At 27.1% G+C, this 15,007-nt stretch overlaps 2 protein-coding genes across 21 annotated transcripts in view; one reads left to right on the forward strand and one right to left on the reverse strand.

Moving 5' to 3' along the window:
• The window catches only part of LOC130676453 (serine-rich adhesin for platelets-like), a 123,797-nt gene extending 118,447 nt beyond the window's left edge, over positions 1 to 5,350 (forward strand). For both annotated transcript variants that reach the window (XM_057482663.1, XM_057482664.1), the window contains exons 8-11: positions 56 to 178; positions 539 to 705; positions 802 to 1,013; positions 1,830 to 5,350. In XM_057482663.1, the coding sequence (XP_057338646.1) occupies positions 56 to 178; positions 539 to 705; positions 802 to 1,013; positions 1,830 to 2,248 (921 nt within the window). In that variant the 3' untranslated portion in view covers positions 2,249 to 5,350. The remainder of the gene's footprint in view (positions 1 to 55; positions 179 to 538; positions 706 to 801; positions 1,014 to 1,829) is intronic.
• Positions 5,351 to 9,814: 4,464 nt separating this feature from the next.
• LOC130675935 (disks large 1 tumor suppressor protein) overlaps positions 9,815 to 15,007 on the reverse strand; it is a 251,336-nt gene continuing 246,143 nt past the window's right edge. For 13 of the 19 annotated variants that reach the window (XM_057481858.1, XM_057481857.1, XM_057481864.1 and 10 more), the window contains 6 exons: positions 14,881 to 14,997; positions 13,729 to 13,878; positions 13,431 to 13,603; positions 12,969 to 13,078; positions 12,053 to 12,144; positions 9,815 to 11,970 (listed from right to left, as the gene is read on the reverse strand). In XM_057481858.1, the coding sequence (XP_057337841.1) occupies positions 11,861 to 11,970; positions 12,053 to 12,144; positions 12,969 to 13,078; positions 13,431 to 13,603; positions 13,729 to 13,878; positions 14,881 to 14,997 (752 nt within the window). In that variant the 3' untranslated portion in view covers positions 9,815 to 11,860. The remainder of the gene's footprint in view (positions 11,971 to 12,052; positions 12,145 to 12,968; positions 13,079 to 13,430; positions 13,604 to 13,728; positions 13,879 to 14,880; positions 14,998 to 15,007) is intronic. The other 6 variants (XM_057481854.1, XM_057481859.1, XM_057481853.1 and 3 more) reach the window with 2 other exon arrangements.

Consider the following 15,007-nt stretch of genomic DNA (forward strand, 5'->3'; position numbering starts at 1 on the left):
ACTTTTAATATCTCAGTTTAAATAAAAAATAATTAATGACGTTTTATTATTTTAGCCGGCGATATCAAGACCGAATGCTGAGTGTGTCGCGGATATTCAAAACGAAATTAGGACATGGGTTATCAAGAAAGGAGTTGGAGAAACTATTCTACATCGAGCTGCTCGACTGGGTTATACTGTAAGTTTATAATTGTTCATTTACTGAATTTTAAAAGTTGTAATTGATAGTTTAAAAATAAATTTTATCATAATAAAATTATTATATGAGTGTAAATGTAACAGACATGCGACAATTATTTACTTACATATGAAAAAAGTAAATTATTAAAATAATAGAATTTTTAAAAATCCATGTACTGAATTTTGAATTGTCTAAACATGGATTTTTTTATTTTTATTTTATAAACATTTTAATTTACTATTTCGAAGTTTTAAAAATTGTCAGATGTCTGCTAACTTTACTATCATAATTATTTTTTTATTATTTATTAAAGTTAACTTTGAATTTATATAAATAATTTATTGTTTTTTGTTGTAGGATGTTGCCGCTTATTGTTTAGAAAAATTGAGTAGTGCACCTAGTCCAAAAGATAATGCAGGATACACTCCACTCCACGAAGCATGTTCCCGCGGTCACTTGGAAATCGCAAAACTATTATTAGCATATGGAGCTAACGTCAGTGAGAGCGCTAACGGCGGAATAAGGTAATTATTTATTTATATGAATAAAAAAACTAACTAATTATCAAATAAATAAATATGTAAATGTGTAATGAATAAATTAAATGAATTGTCAATTAGGCCTCTTCACGAAGCCGCCGAAAATGGTGCTACTGAATTAGTAAGGCTACTATTGTCGTATGGTGCTGATCCATTATTGGCAACTTATGCCGGACAAACACCGTTAATGTTGGCCGATGCAGACGCTCATGCTATTCTCGAACAACATTTGGACGATGTTCAAGGCCGTTCGACCGTACCGTGGAGTTTTGGCGGCCCTTCAACCATATTCGGTTAGTTAATTACGATATTTATTTATTTAAATTAAATTACACTGTAAAAAAATTGCGGAATGAACGCGGATTAAATACGGAGTGAATGTGGACCGCATGACTGTTTATTTATTTAATTCCCTCGGAGTGAAATTTATTCCAAAGGAAAGTTTAGTACCGTCACTTATTATCCGCGACAAAATATCCGAAGACATTTTATCCGATAGACAAAATATCCTCGGACTAAATAGTCGATAGATAAAATATCCCCGACAAAATATCTTATAATATAAATAGTACGGTACCCTTTTATCAGAAATGTTTCATATATTCGCACATAAAATTTGAGTGTGTGATATTAAAAATAGATCAACACATGCTTGAAATCGTACTGTGCCCTTTTTTCACAGATTTTGGGTGGGTATTATTTTGAAAATAGGTCAACACGTATGCTTGGAATGGTACAGTACCCGTTTATCGAAAACCATGAATTATTTTTTCACTTAAAATATATTTTTCTGAATAAGATTTATCGACAGGATATTTTGTCTCTTGAATATTTAGTCCGGGGATATTTTGTCTATCGGATAAAATGTCTGCTGATATTTTATCCGCGGATTACAAGTCATGCTACCGGAGAGTTTATTTAAATATTAAAACTCCGAATTGGAGTGAATGCTCCCTATTTACTCCCTATGCGGAGTGATTTTTTTCAAAACTCCAAAACTCCAAGTGAATTCGGATTCAAATAAAATCCGTAATCACTTTGAATTGACTCCCGATTTTTTACTGTTTATTTTTATTAGTATTATTAATTTATTAATCATTTGCCAACAGATCCCGAGGAGACTGGTTATAATCCATTGGAAGATCCCCCAATAGATTCAGCAGAATCCGAGATTGACGAAATAGAAATGGAAGTTAGTGACGTTAATTTACCAGTCCTATTTACAATTGCAAATGATCCTGACAAATGGGTACTACTGCAAGATCTAATGGCCGCATCAAAATTAAAAAGTCGCGATGCATTATTGCGTCAAATAAATCCAAAAGCAACTGGACCACCGGCGATAGCTCATCGCAGTGTCATGAGAGAATTTAAATTAACAGATTTTCTCGAACAATCACGCTGTTGTCATTTATTAAATTCCGGTGAGCGCATTAATGTTCGCGGTTCTAAAGTAACCCTCATTAAGTACAACGACAAAGTTAAATCACTGTTGAATGTCGAACGGGTTCTTATTAACTTGAGGTGACAAGAGGATAATCTGAAGAGTTGCATTAGTAATAATATTAATAATAATAGTAATAATAATAGTGATAGCTGTAGTAATACGTCCGCAACTCTTCAGATACCATCAACATCAATTACCAATAATGATAACAATAATAAAAAAACAAATGAGATTAAATCTCCTTCCAAAGTAACGACAAAACGTGAACGTTTACGAAAAAAATAAAAAAATATTAATTGAAGTTTATACTTCAGTTCATTTTTTTGCTTTTTTTTTTTACTAATTAATATATTAATTAACTCAGTTACACGTGATAAAATTTATCTGAATCTTTAAAAATAAAATGAAAAAAAATTTCTAGTAAATAAAAATAATTATTTTATTTCTATTGATTTTTTTTTGTTTATATTAATGACTGATAGTGCAAATGGTGCATAAAAAAAGTAATAAAGGTGCAATTTTGATTCAGACGTTAATTGAGTAATTTATTAATTAGTAAATAAAAAATAAAATAAAGCAGCGACCTGTGACATTATATTAGAATATTTATTGAATAAAAAAAATGTAATTTTAATTAATTGATAAATATTATAATAGAAAATAATATAAATATAAATTTATAAATATAATGCCTCGGCAGCTGAATAATTTTAATTTAACGCTTTTTTATTAGATATATAAACTGCCGCTACGACAATATAGGGAAACTTGAGTCGTTATAAAAATATAAAAAAGTTAAGTTATAAATAGACATAACGTGATTTATCTTTTAAATGAATATAAATATTAATAATTATTAACAAATAGTGACGTAAATGGGGCAATGTTAGTAAATAATAATAAAAAGTTACTTAATACTTAAAATCACGTGGAGTAAAAACTTTTTGTTAACGTCTCACGTAAGCCAATAATTATTTTATCAATGAGATATACTACTATGATAAATAAAATGTTACCAATAATTATTATTACTACTATTTGTAATTATTTTTCGTGGATACGGTTTATATTAGTTATATATTGCAAATGTATATAATTTTTTTCCTTTTTTTTTTGGTGCAACGAGGCATTTAACAGTTGGCAAGTGCAATTTTACAATTATTAAAAATGAAATAATAATAATATGTAATTAATTTATCACCAACTATAATTTTTTCTCTGTTTACAATACTCTTTTATAATTAAATTTCGTTAGTTTATTCATTTTTAATTGTTACTGTAGTTTAATTACCGTTTATTTTAACTAATTATTGTCATTTGTTATTTTTAATTATTTGTAATTATTGATTGTTTATTTAGATCGTGCAATAGCGTATTAAATTGCTTGTATTAAAACTAAAAATTGATTAAGTGTTAATGAATTTATTGATGCTCGTATAATTAACGTTTTTAAATAATTAATTTGCATTATTTGCTGCGTTATCGTTAAAAAATTGACTTTATTACATTTATTGATAATTAAATCCTTCGGTAAATTGAATTAAATTTTTATGTACTTATCGATTTTTTTTGCAATGAAATTTATGTTTAAGACTCCGTATTTTTTTTTTGTAAATTAATATAATAGACAAAAATGTTTTCAGTGTAATTGTATGAGTGATTTGCAAGCTTATCAAAGTTGTCGTAAAACTGTAAATTTTTATGTTACTGAAGTTAGCCGACGTCTAATAATTTTTGGATTTTTTTTAAGCGAGATATTATAAAAAAAAAAATATTTCAAAAAATTGCACTTATAGTCTTTTAAATTTTCTACATGTGCATATTGCACGACTCATGATGCGAAGCATCAGAGAGTGCTTTACGATCGAAAAATTTCTCACTTCGGCAACTATTTTTTTTAGTTTATTTTTTTCTTCAAATTTAATTGGTCAAAAAAAATCAAAAAATTTTTAATTGACTGCTAACTTCAGGAACGTTAAATTTTTCAGACAAAAGTAAATAAATTAAAATTTTCAATCGTTATAATCAGTCTCAGGGAAATCTTTATGTAAAAAAAAAATAAAATAAAAAAAAAAATGAATTAATTATAATTGTAATAAACCAATAGTTTATACATTGATAAACTCGTAAAGATAATTATTAACAACGCAAATGAACGACGAAAAAAAATAATTAAATGTCGACGTGGGTCTATTGTGTATGTATTTTTTTTTTGTAATTAATTTAATTGTATAGTTAATTATAATTATAATTATCTTCCGATATTAATAAAAATATATATAAGTAGATAACAATGCAGTACATCATGAGATTTTTATTATTTAATTGTGAATTTATTAGCTTACTGTAAATATCAAAATATTTTGCGATTAATTAAATAAATAAAAATAATAAACATAAATTAAAAATATAATAAAAATAAAACGTTCCATTTAAAATAATAAAAATTGATAAAGTTTAAATAAATTGACAAATTATAAGAATATGTGTATGTACTGTATGTATTTTTAATTGTAATTATTAATTTTACGCGTTAATATTAATCAGCTATTGTAGAATTTATTATAATTAATTTATATAATAATAATAATTTTAAATTGTAGTTATATGTGATGCACTGAACAAAATTTGCAGAGTTGCTATTATACTGTAAATATTATTATTATAAATAATAAATAATAAATAAAAATATTATTATTAAATAAAATATATTGACTATCACGCGATTAATAATTCGCTTTTTTAATCTACTGTAAAGTATCATAGATATTGATGTAAATTTTTTCTTAGAAATTAATTGATAATTAAATTTCCTGATCTTTATAGAACAGTCAGATAATTATAATTATAAATAAATAAATAATAATTATAATAACTATACAAAAAAAAAATAAATAATAAATAAACTTCTAAATGTGTTAATGCTACTGCTTCAAATAAATATAAAAAATACAATACAAAGGTATTATATATTACAAAAAAAAAAAAATATAACTAAAAGAAAAGTAAAAATAGAAATACAAATATATATACATATATATATTTTATTTCATGAATTTTGTTCAGAAGAAAATAAATAAAGTAAATTAATAATAAATGTATTGATGCAAAGAAACAAATACAAAGTAGAGATTTTCTGTGATTTGTAAAAAAAGGAAAAAATTAAAACAAAATACAATTGAAGCTTCTGTTTTATTGACTATTAATTTGGTTTTGGAAGATAGATTAGTGATTAATTCCATGATCCCCTTTTTTTTATTTAATAATGCAAATTTCTTTGATTTTATATGTTTCTGGTTAATTTTTTACAAAATATTTAGAGGGTAACTTGTAATTTAAATAGTTCGAGTATTATTATTTTGTTTGGTTGAAAATTGGAAACCTCAAGTCGCGAATTCAACTAGCAAATTTTACGTTTTAGCCCTTACTATAGATTGAGGAGAGTGCCCTGGTCTAGCTGATTTGCTACTGATTTAACGATCTGGTTAGCACGATTCTAATTTTGGTAAATTTGTACAAAGTATGCAAGAAGAGTAGTTTGTTAATATGGAAATTGATTTTCTAACATTAACCGACGTTTTCCCTACTTTGTTGATTTCTCAACATTTGTTTAAAATATTGATGAAAGATCGAAAAAAATGAACGAAATTTTTCTCCTATTGACCATTTTTCTGTACGGAACTTCGGAAATCAATGATCACACCTAGATTCACATACTATTTAAATGTTTTGTAAGTGTCGTGGCTTTGCTAATTTGCTACCGATTTAACGACCTGGTTAGCACGTTTCTAATTTTAGTAAATTTGTACGAAGTATTCAAGAAGAGTAGTTTGTTATTAAAGAAATTGATTTTCTAACATGAACCGATAAAATTAGATTCCTCATTTCGGAATTGTGAGAAAAGTCAAAGAAAAATCAAGTGGCAATAAACGTGATCTGCTTAATGCGAGATATTTACATCGAACAAATATTATATGATAACAAGCATGCTTTAATAAAAAGTAAATGCATTTATTGACTCACCACGCCAAGAAAAGCTTCGAATGATCATTCACTTGACTGAAACAAAAAAATCAAAATTTATAAATTAAACTCCTTTTGCATCGATTAATTCTATCAATAATTATGGTTGGTTGGTTCAATGATTACCTTGGCGGACGATAGCTCAGCAAATACAGCAGCACCAGGATCAGGAGGCTAACAGCATATCTAGAAGTACTCGATCATCTCCAGCAATATCACCACTCACTTCACTACTCACTTAATTTACTCAAAACTACCACTAATTAGCACAATTACCCTCCTCACTTCACTACACTTTTTATTTACTCACCACTATCACTAGACAACACAATTTAAATATTTAAATGCTAGAAAGACTCGACCATCACCAACACTATCACCACTCACTTCACTACACTTTTTATTTACTCACCACTATCACCGATAATTAAATATTGAAAAGACTCGATTATCACCAACAAAATCATAACTCACTTCACTGCACTTTTTATCCACTCACAACTTTTACTAAATAACACTTTTTAATAATCACACCCACAGAAATAAATTAAACTACCGAAATATAATTTTTTTTAATTACTAGTAAAACTTTTTCAAACTTTTGCCGCCAACGAAATAACCCAAGCCTCCATCGTCATCTATATAAACCATTTTACCCATTTATTTGCTAAAATCTACTACAATAACGACTACTCGAATTATTTATATCAGTTTAAAGCAAAAATGAAGCTAAATTAATATACAATCATCGCAAGTTCATGATTTATAATTAAGCACAGGATTCTACAGCTTGGACATACTGACGAACGCCAAAATGTACTATCAGGATTATTATCATTTTTAATGAGATATTTTATATAAATTTGTGTTTTTTAATTAAAGATATATTTTATTTCACCGGGTGAATTCAAAAAAATTAATAAATATTAATTAAAAGAGTATAAATTACCTAAGAGCTGGAGCTATTTCGACTAAGAGACAAAGCTTGTAGGCACAGAGTGAGTAGCAACGGCTTGCTGACGCGCTGAGATGCGCAGTGCGTCGTTGGGAGAAAATACGCGTCAGCTATTGGTCGCTTACAAGCCCGCTTGTGTTTCAATTCAAACTGTTCTGGAAGTTGCGCGCAGCGCCACTTGAGAGCCAACGGCTCGAGCTGAGTTAAGTTGATACGAGTCGTTAGCAAATAACCCAAGCAGGATGAAGCTCCGGTAAGTATTCGGTATTAATTTACGTTTTTTAATAGTTAATTGTGATTAATAAATACTAAATTATTATTCATATGATTAAAGTCAGGTCTACAAATATAAACTTATATAAATTGTCATAAATCGCGGTTTTAAATTGCCAATAAAATATTTCCTTTCATTGCCATTCGTACTTAGCCAGAGTCGTTGTTCCTTGAGTCGAATCAGTGCAAATTCAGGTAATTCGTACTTTTAATAATTTAAATCTACTTGTTTTAGTTCGATTATCGATAGTAAAATATTTCTTTTATGTAATAGAAAAAATTTATATAAAATTTCGTGTTGTAACTGATAATTAGAGATGTGCGAATCGTGTTCGAGTCGAATCGTTATAATCGATACGGAATTTAAATGGATTAATTTGAATTTTTGAATTGTTCGTAATTTTTTTAATCACTCGACTCGAATCGATGAAATTTCGGTTAGCTTTCAAATATTTAATTTTTATTAAACGGAGAGATTAGTTTTTAAAATAACCAAAAATAATTTTTTCTTAGACTCGTGTTTGAGCTTTATTTAAATTTAAAAAATACACATGTAGAATCCTGTACTTAATTATAAATCATGAAATCGCGATGGTTGAATATTATTTTGCTTCATTTTTGCTTCAAACTGATATAAATAATTCGAGTAGTCGTTATCGTAGTAAATTTTAGCAAGAAAATGGGTAAAATGGTTTATTTAGATGACGATGGAAGCTTGGGTTATTTCGTTGGCGGCAAAAGTTTGAAAAAGTTTTACAAGTGATTAAAAAAAATTATATTTCGGTAGTTTAACTTATTTCTGTGGGTGTGATTGTTAAAAAGTGTCATTTAGTAAAAGTTGTGAGTGAATAAAAAGTGCAGTGAAGTGCGTTATGATTTTGTTGGTGATAATCGAGTCTTTTCAATATTTAATTATCGGTGATAGTGGTGAGTAAATAAAAAGTGTAGTGAAGTGAGTGGTGATAGTGTTGGTGATGGTCGAGTCTTTCTAGCATTTAAATATTTAAATTGTGTTGTCTAGTGATAGTGGTGAGTAAATAAAAAGTGTAGTGAAGTGAAGAGTGTAATTGTGCTAATTAGTGGTAGTTTTGAGTAAATTAAGTGTGTAGTGAAGTGAGTGGTGATACTGCTGGAGTTGATCGAGTACTTCTAGATATGCTGTTAGCCTTCTGATCCTGGTGCTGCTGTATTTGCTGAGCTATCGTCCGCCAAGGTAATCATTGAACCAACCAACCATAATTATTGATAGAATTAATCGATGCTGAAGGAGTTTAATTTATAAATTTTGATTTTTTTGTTTCAGTCAAGTGAATGATCATTCGAAGCTTTTCTTGGCGTGGTGAGTCAATAAATGCATTTACTTTTTCTTTAAGCATGCTTGTTATCATATAATATTTGATCGATGTAAATATCTCGCATAAAGCAGATCACGTTTATTGCCACTTGATTTTTTTTAACTTTTCTCATAATTCCGAAATGAGGATTCTAATTTCATTATTTTATGTTAGAAAATCAATTTCTTTAATAACAAACTACTCTTCTCGAATGCTCCATACAAATTTACCAAAATTAGAATCATGCTAACCAGGTCGTTAAATCGATAGCAAATTAGCAAAGCCACGACACTTACAAAAAATTTAAATAGTATCTGAATCTAGGTGTGATCATTGATTTTCGAAATTCCCTACAGGGATGGTCAATACGATAAAAATTTCGTTCATTTTTTTCTATCTTTCATCAATATTTTAAACAGATGTTGAGAAATCAACAAAGTCGGCAAGTAGGAAAAACGGCGGTTAATTTTTTTAAAAATCAGTCATTAGAATCATCAGTTTGAATTATGACAGCTCAAGTTAGGATTTAAATAAATATATAGTCGTGTTTTAAAATTGGTAAAACTTTTATTAACTATTTAAAAACGATGAAACAAGGTGAACATGAGATTGATAATTCAATAAGTCGTCATTATTATTATCAGTAAATAGACTATAGAGATGTATAATAATAAGTGTCCGTAATTATTATTATTTTTTTTATCTTATATATATGTTCCTTTACATTGAGACAGATGTCTTAAGTCAACTGTAATTAAATTACGACATCTAATATAATAATTATCATAATAATGAATCAGTTAATAAATTAATTAATAATTAATAATAATCAGGCACAACCTGTGGATTTCGGCGGTGCACTTCTTATTACATATATTTATTTAACCCTCAACAAAAATCCACGGCAGTTATTCTCACAAAAAAAAATTGTAAATCAATTCGTTACACTGCACGATAATTAACGCCGAAGATTTAAAAATTTCATTAATTTTTTTTAGTTATCGTTAGATTTTACAAAAATTTAACTTGTGATAGTTTCATTAGAGTTAAATTAATTAGAGATTATTGAGATTTTTATTTTATTCTTTATTACAAATATTAACGTGTCAATGTTTCAGTAATTATTTAATAATAATAATAATAATAATTATAATATTAATGATAATGATCAGTGAATTAACTGCGCAGACCCTCAGGCCGAACTAAATCATGCATTTACATATTTGTTCTCTTTTTAAAAATTATATTACAATAATAATATTAATATTAATAATTAAATTGATAAACAATTGTCATAATATCATGCCTATTACACATAAACTAACATCTCTCATTTACTTTCTTAAATAATAAAAACACGTAACATAAAATAAGTACAGTCCATTTTTAAAAAAAATTAAAATCAAAACGCGTTTCTTTAAAATTAATTATTATTATATTTTCATATAATTATCTCGCGTTTATTGAATACAGAACTCCATTTGCGAAGGCAACTAACAGTCAAATCACGAGAATATTAATACTAGTAATTATGAAAAAAAAAAAAAATTTAATTACGAATTAATAATAAAATATTCCGTGATGTGACGTCAAGTGTCGCGAAGACGTTAAACGTACGCGACTCAACAATTCGAATTTAAAATGTTAATAATAAAGACTTAATAAGATTATAAGTTATACATATACATATACATAATAATAATTAATTAATAGTATTTTTTATATATTTATATCTCTTGCGTATAGAGTTCGCGATGTGAAATGTTATTTAAATTTAATTATTTATAAATACTGCCTACAATAATTAACATTCAAAACCTCTTATACTTTCTTCATCCGTTTTTTTTCACTCCGAAATATATCAGGCATTATTATATATATATTTTTCATTTATTTATTTATGTAATAATATAATAATAAATATTTACAATTATTATTCCGTACTACTATTTTATATAATAAATTAGTAGTAGCATTTTAAATTACAATATTTAATTATTTATGTCGTTAATTAATTTATTATTATTATATTATTATTATTTTCTATATAATGTTGCACGTAACCCATTACTGGTTTATTTTTATCATCTAGCTGTACAAAACATTATATATCGTCTATCCTAAATAACTAACGATTTGTCTTGTGAGCTCGGATAGATCGTAAAGTTGCGCGCTTGACTTTGCAATACTATATAACTTTTTATTAACTTATTTTTTTAGTCAATCAGTTTATTATTATCTGTTACATGGTACGATTTATCATCTCACAGTTACAATTATCATTTTTTTTTCTTCATCTATTTTCCATTCCACGTTAATAATTAATTAATTATCTCTAAACATCTCGCTCGAAGCACACGATTTAGCGCCAATTTATAAACAAATACGTCGATCAATACATAAACATAAACAATACATTAATGTTGATTAAAATTAATTTGCGAATTAAGTACAGATGAATAATTTAAATTTTTTTAAATGTGGCGCGTTTTTAATTTATTTTAATTTGTCAGTGTATTAAAATTATTTCTAATAATTAATTAAATAACTTTAGATTTTTTTTTGTTCCAATAAAAATTAATTTGTTAAAATAATTTTAATTACTACAAACGAATGTCAATTTGATTTCGTTATTTTTAATTAATATAATTAATATTTTTTTATTAATTATTATTTTTTAAATTAGTAATTATCAACTATAATTTGCGTGATCATAAAATACCGATCTTATCAGTTCTAAACTACGTAAGAACTGAAAAACTTTTTTTTTTTCATTATATTATATATTTTGTTGTTGTTATTTGATAATAACAATTAATACCGTTTTGATAATCATAATAAAATAAAATATAAAATCAATTATTATATTTTTTATTATGTCATTAGCGAGACGTTTAATATTTTTTTGTTCACTTTTCGACGCGCCTCGGATAAATTTATGCTACTTGAATAATGTATATGCGTATTAGTCAAGCTGCATTAATTTAATTTTTTTTATTATTTTTGTTGTTGTTCTTGTTGTTGATATTCTTATTATTATTATTATTCGGTACGCCTTGGTGGTAAGGTCCATGAATTTGGACCTTGAGACGCATTGGGGGCAGGACGTCACAGTTGCTGATCCCGAGATGGTACCCAAATGGTCGGTCCTGATTGCTCGGCAATAACTTCCTTTACTTTTACGTAAATGTCCTCGGGTGTATCTCCTTGTACAACCGCTGAAAAATTATTTTTAAAAATAATTAATAATTATTTTTGCTCGGTTATTTAATAACGATAAATAGTTATTATAATTTTTACCGGTGAAGTATTCGCCAAATTCCTGCTCCATTTTTAACGCACGTTCGTACGTTTTCTTCGCTTGGTCTTCAGTCATTCTTTTGTTCATTTCCCTGTAACAATTTTAATTATTTTATCGATTAATTTGATATCTTTTTAAATTATATGAGGTAAATGACCCAGTACCCGATCAGGGAACTTGTACCCGACTACTCATGTATTTGTATATTTATATTTACTAAATTTTACTACATATAGATATACAAATATATGAAGTGATTGGGTACTGATACTCTGATCGGGTGCTACCTGTGTAACAAATTTTTTATTCATAATGAATTTAGATCTAAATTTCATTTCGAAACTCAGATCGTGACACAAATATGACTTTCATAATGAACTTGTATCAATAACTTTAATCTTCCCGCACGAAAAAATATATATCCCGGCAAAATAGTATATATCTGGCTTATATCTTTAGTATTGTCATGTGTATGCTATTTTGCCGGCATATATTTCCAGATATATCTTTTTCCGTGTGGGACGACAAGATTCTGACTCAGTAAAATTTTGTTCCTCGTGATCCGAAGTTCATTCACTAAATTAATTTTACAATCGAAACTGATTTACGTAAATCAAGTACTTGATAGAAAAAGTTTATTGGTAATTTTCGAATCGATAAATTTGACAAAAGGTTCAATTCAGTAAAAACTCAGGCAAGTTTTTATCGAAGTCATCCCTAGTCCCATTCAAAGACATAATAAATTGATACTGATTTACTAGATGAAAAATTGAAGTAAATTTATGATGAAACTCATATTTGTGTCACGATCTGAGTTTCATCATGAAATTCAGATCTAAATTTATTATGAACGAAAACTTTTTTTACACAGGTAGGTTTTTGACCTTATTTTATATGTAAATAAATACTACTTACACAATAGATTCTACGGATTTGGGTTTGATGAAAATGGCAATTGGATAAAGTTGAGCAACTTGCAACCTCTTAATTGCATTTCCACTTACATCCAGTATACAATGTTTACCCTTAAAAAATAATTATCAATTATTTATTAGTATTTCAATTGATCAACTCAATTCTCAATGACTAAATATTTTAGACTAAAAATATTAAATATCATAAGATGTCTAGATATCTGTAACTTTATGCTGACAACTTCAATTACTTTGTATGGCCTAAAATTATTAGTAAAAAAAAATTCAAAATATTTTTAAATAATTTGCGTTGTCGTAAGATTGATGTTGGGATAAAGATTAACGTTTCAGTCATAGTATTTATAGTTATTTGTAACTATGTTTTATTTAAAAATATTTAGTCATATAATTTTTGAGTTTTTTTTAGCACAGGGCAATTTTGTTATTTATTATTATTAATTACCTTTTCTGATACTTCTCGTACAGAAGCTACAGAAGTGCCATAAAGGTTGTCATTGTACTGTCCAGCTTCAATAAACAAGTGATTTTGTATGTCTTTCTCCATTTGTTCTCTCGACGCAACGAAATGATAATCTCGGCCATCAACTTCGTAGTCTCGTTTACTCCTCGTCGTGTCTGAAATATAAAAATAACGATGAATCATTTAAACACTCATTTCATTGTGAGTTATTTCAGTAGATGCGTAACTAAATTTCTACTGAAACATTAATAATAATTTTAATAAATTTAAAAAAACTTACGAGGTACACAGCTTCCAAATTTATCGGGGAATTCAGAAATAAGGTCGTCGTTGATACGATCTTTTAACGGTCCCAATATTATTACAGGGCGTGTGTATTGTATAGTCATTTGTTGAACGGGCTCGTATGATAGTACATTTTCTTCGCTACCTAAAAATTAATTTGTAAAAACAAAACGTTTAGTCAAGAAATATTCATTTGATAATTTTCGGATAATTTGTTAGCATTTAAAAAAAAAATTATCACCGGGATTCGAAAATTTATTAGACTATTTTATTTTCTAATTAGAGGGATTTTCTTCTATTTTAAGTACTTAATATATTAAAACTTTTCTTCGTTTCTTTAGAAAAGTATTTTTAGTATAAAATAAAAAAAAAATTATTTTCGAGACATGCGTACCGCGGCTGTCTTATTTGCACGGAACTTCTCGATAAAAAAATTAATTAAAATAAAAAAAAATAACTCAACACGGAAAGAAAATTATGGGAATTTTTGCTATGCATTATGGGAATAGTTCCCATAATGGTATAGGAATTGTACCCATAATATTATAGGGATGGTTCCCATAATAGTATGGGAATAGATCCTATACCAATATGGGAACCATACCCATATCATAAAATAATTTTTATGCTAAACAATGTAGAAATTTCCCTCATGATATGGAGAGATTAAAAAAAAAAAAATTTTGTTACAAATTTTAATGTTTTTGCCGAATACGATTTTTTTTTCAATGTTTGAATTTTTGTTTTTATATTTAATAATATTTCTGTGTATTGTAGAAGTGATTACCAAACTTTGAATTAATTTTTTCATGATAGTCTGGGAACCATTCTCATAATATTATAAGAACCATTCCTATAAATTATGGGAACCATTCCTATAATGTTATGGGTAGCATTCCCACAATTATAGGAACTGTTCCTATACTTATGGGAAACATTCCTATAATTATAGGAACTGCTCCCTTAATTTATGGTCATAATTCCTATGTTGGTATAGGAAAAAATTTTATAGAATTAAGGGAACTGTTTCCATAATTTTCTTTCCGTGAACTAATAATTTGTAAAATTTAATTAATTATTTATATGGAAGCATTATTAGTCTTTTTTTGGTCATTATTTTTCACACTGTCTCACACGTTTGACTTACAAAGATCAACATTATTCTCATCGTCCTCCTTTTCCAGATAAACTAAAGTCAGTTCTTCCATATAGGGTAGTTCAACGCGATATAAAATTTCTTTACTTCCTGCGACGGATGACAAATCTTTATTAAA

This window comes from Microplitis mediator, chromosome 10 (assembly GCF_029852145.1).
Source record: "Microplitis mediator isolate UGA2020A chromosome 10, iyMicMedi2.1, whole genome shotgun sequence".
Lineage (NCBI taxonomy): Eukaryota > Metazoa > Arthropoda > Insecta > Hymenoptera > Braconidae > Microplitis > Microplitis mediator.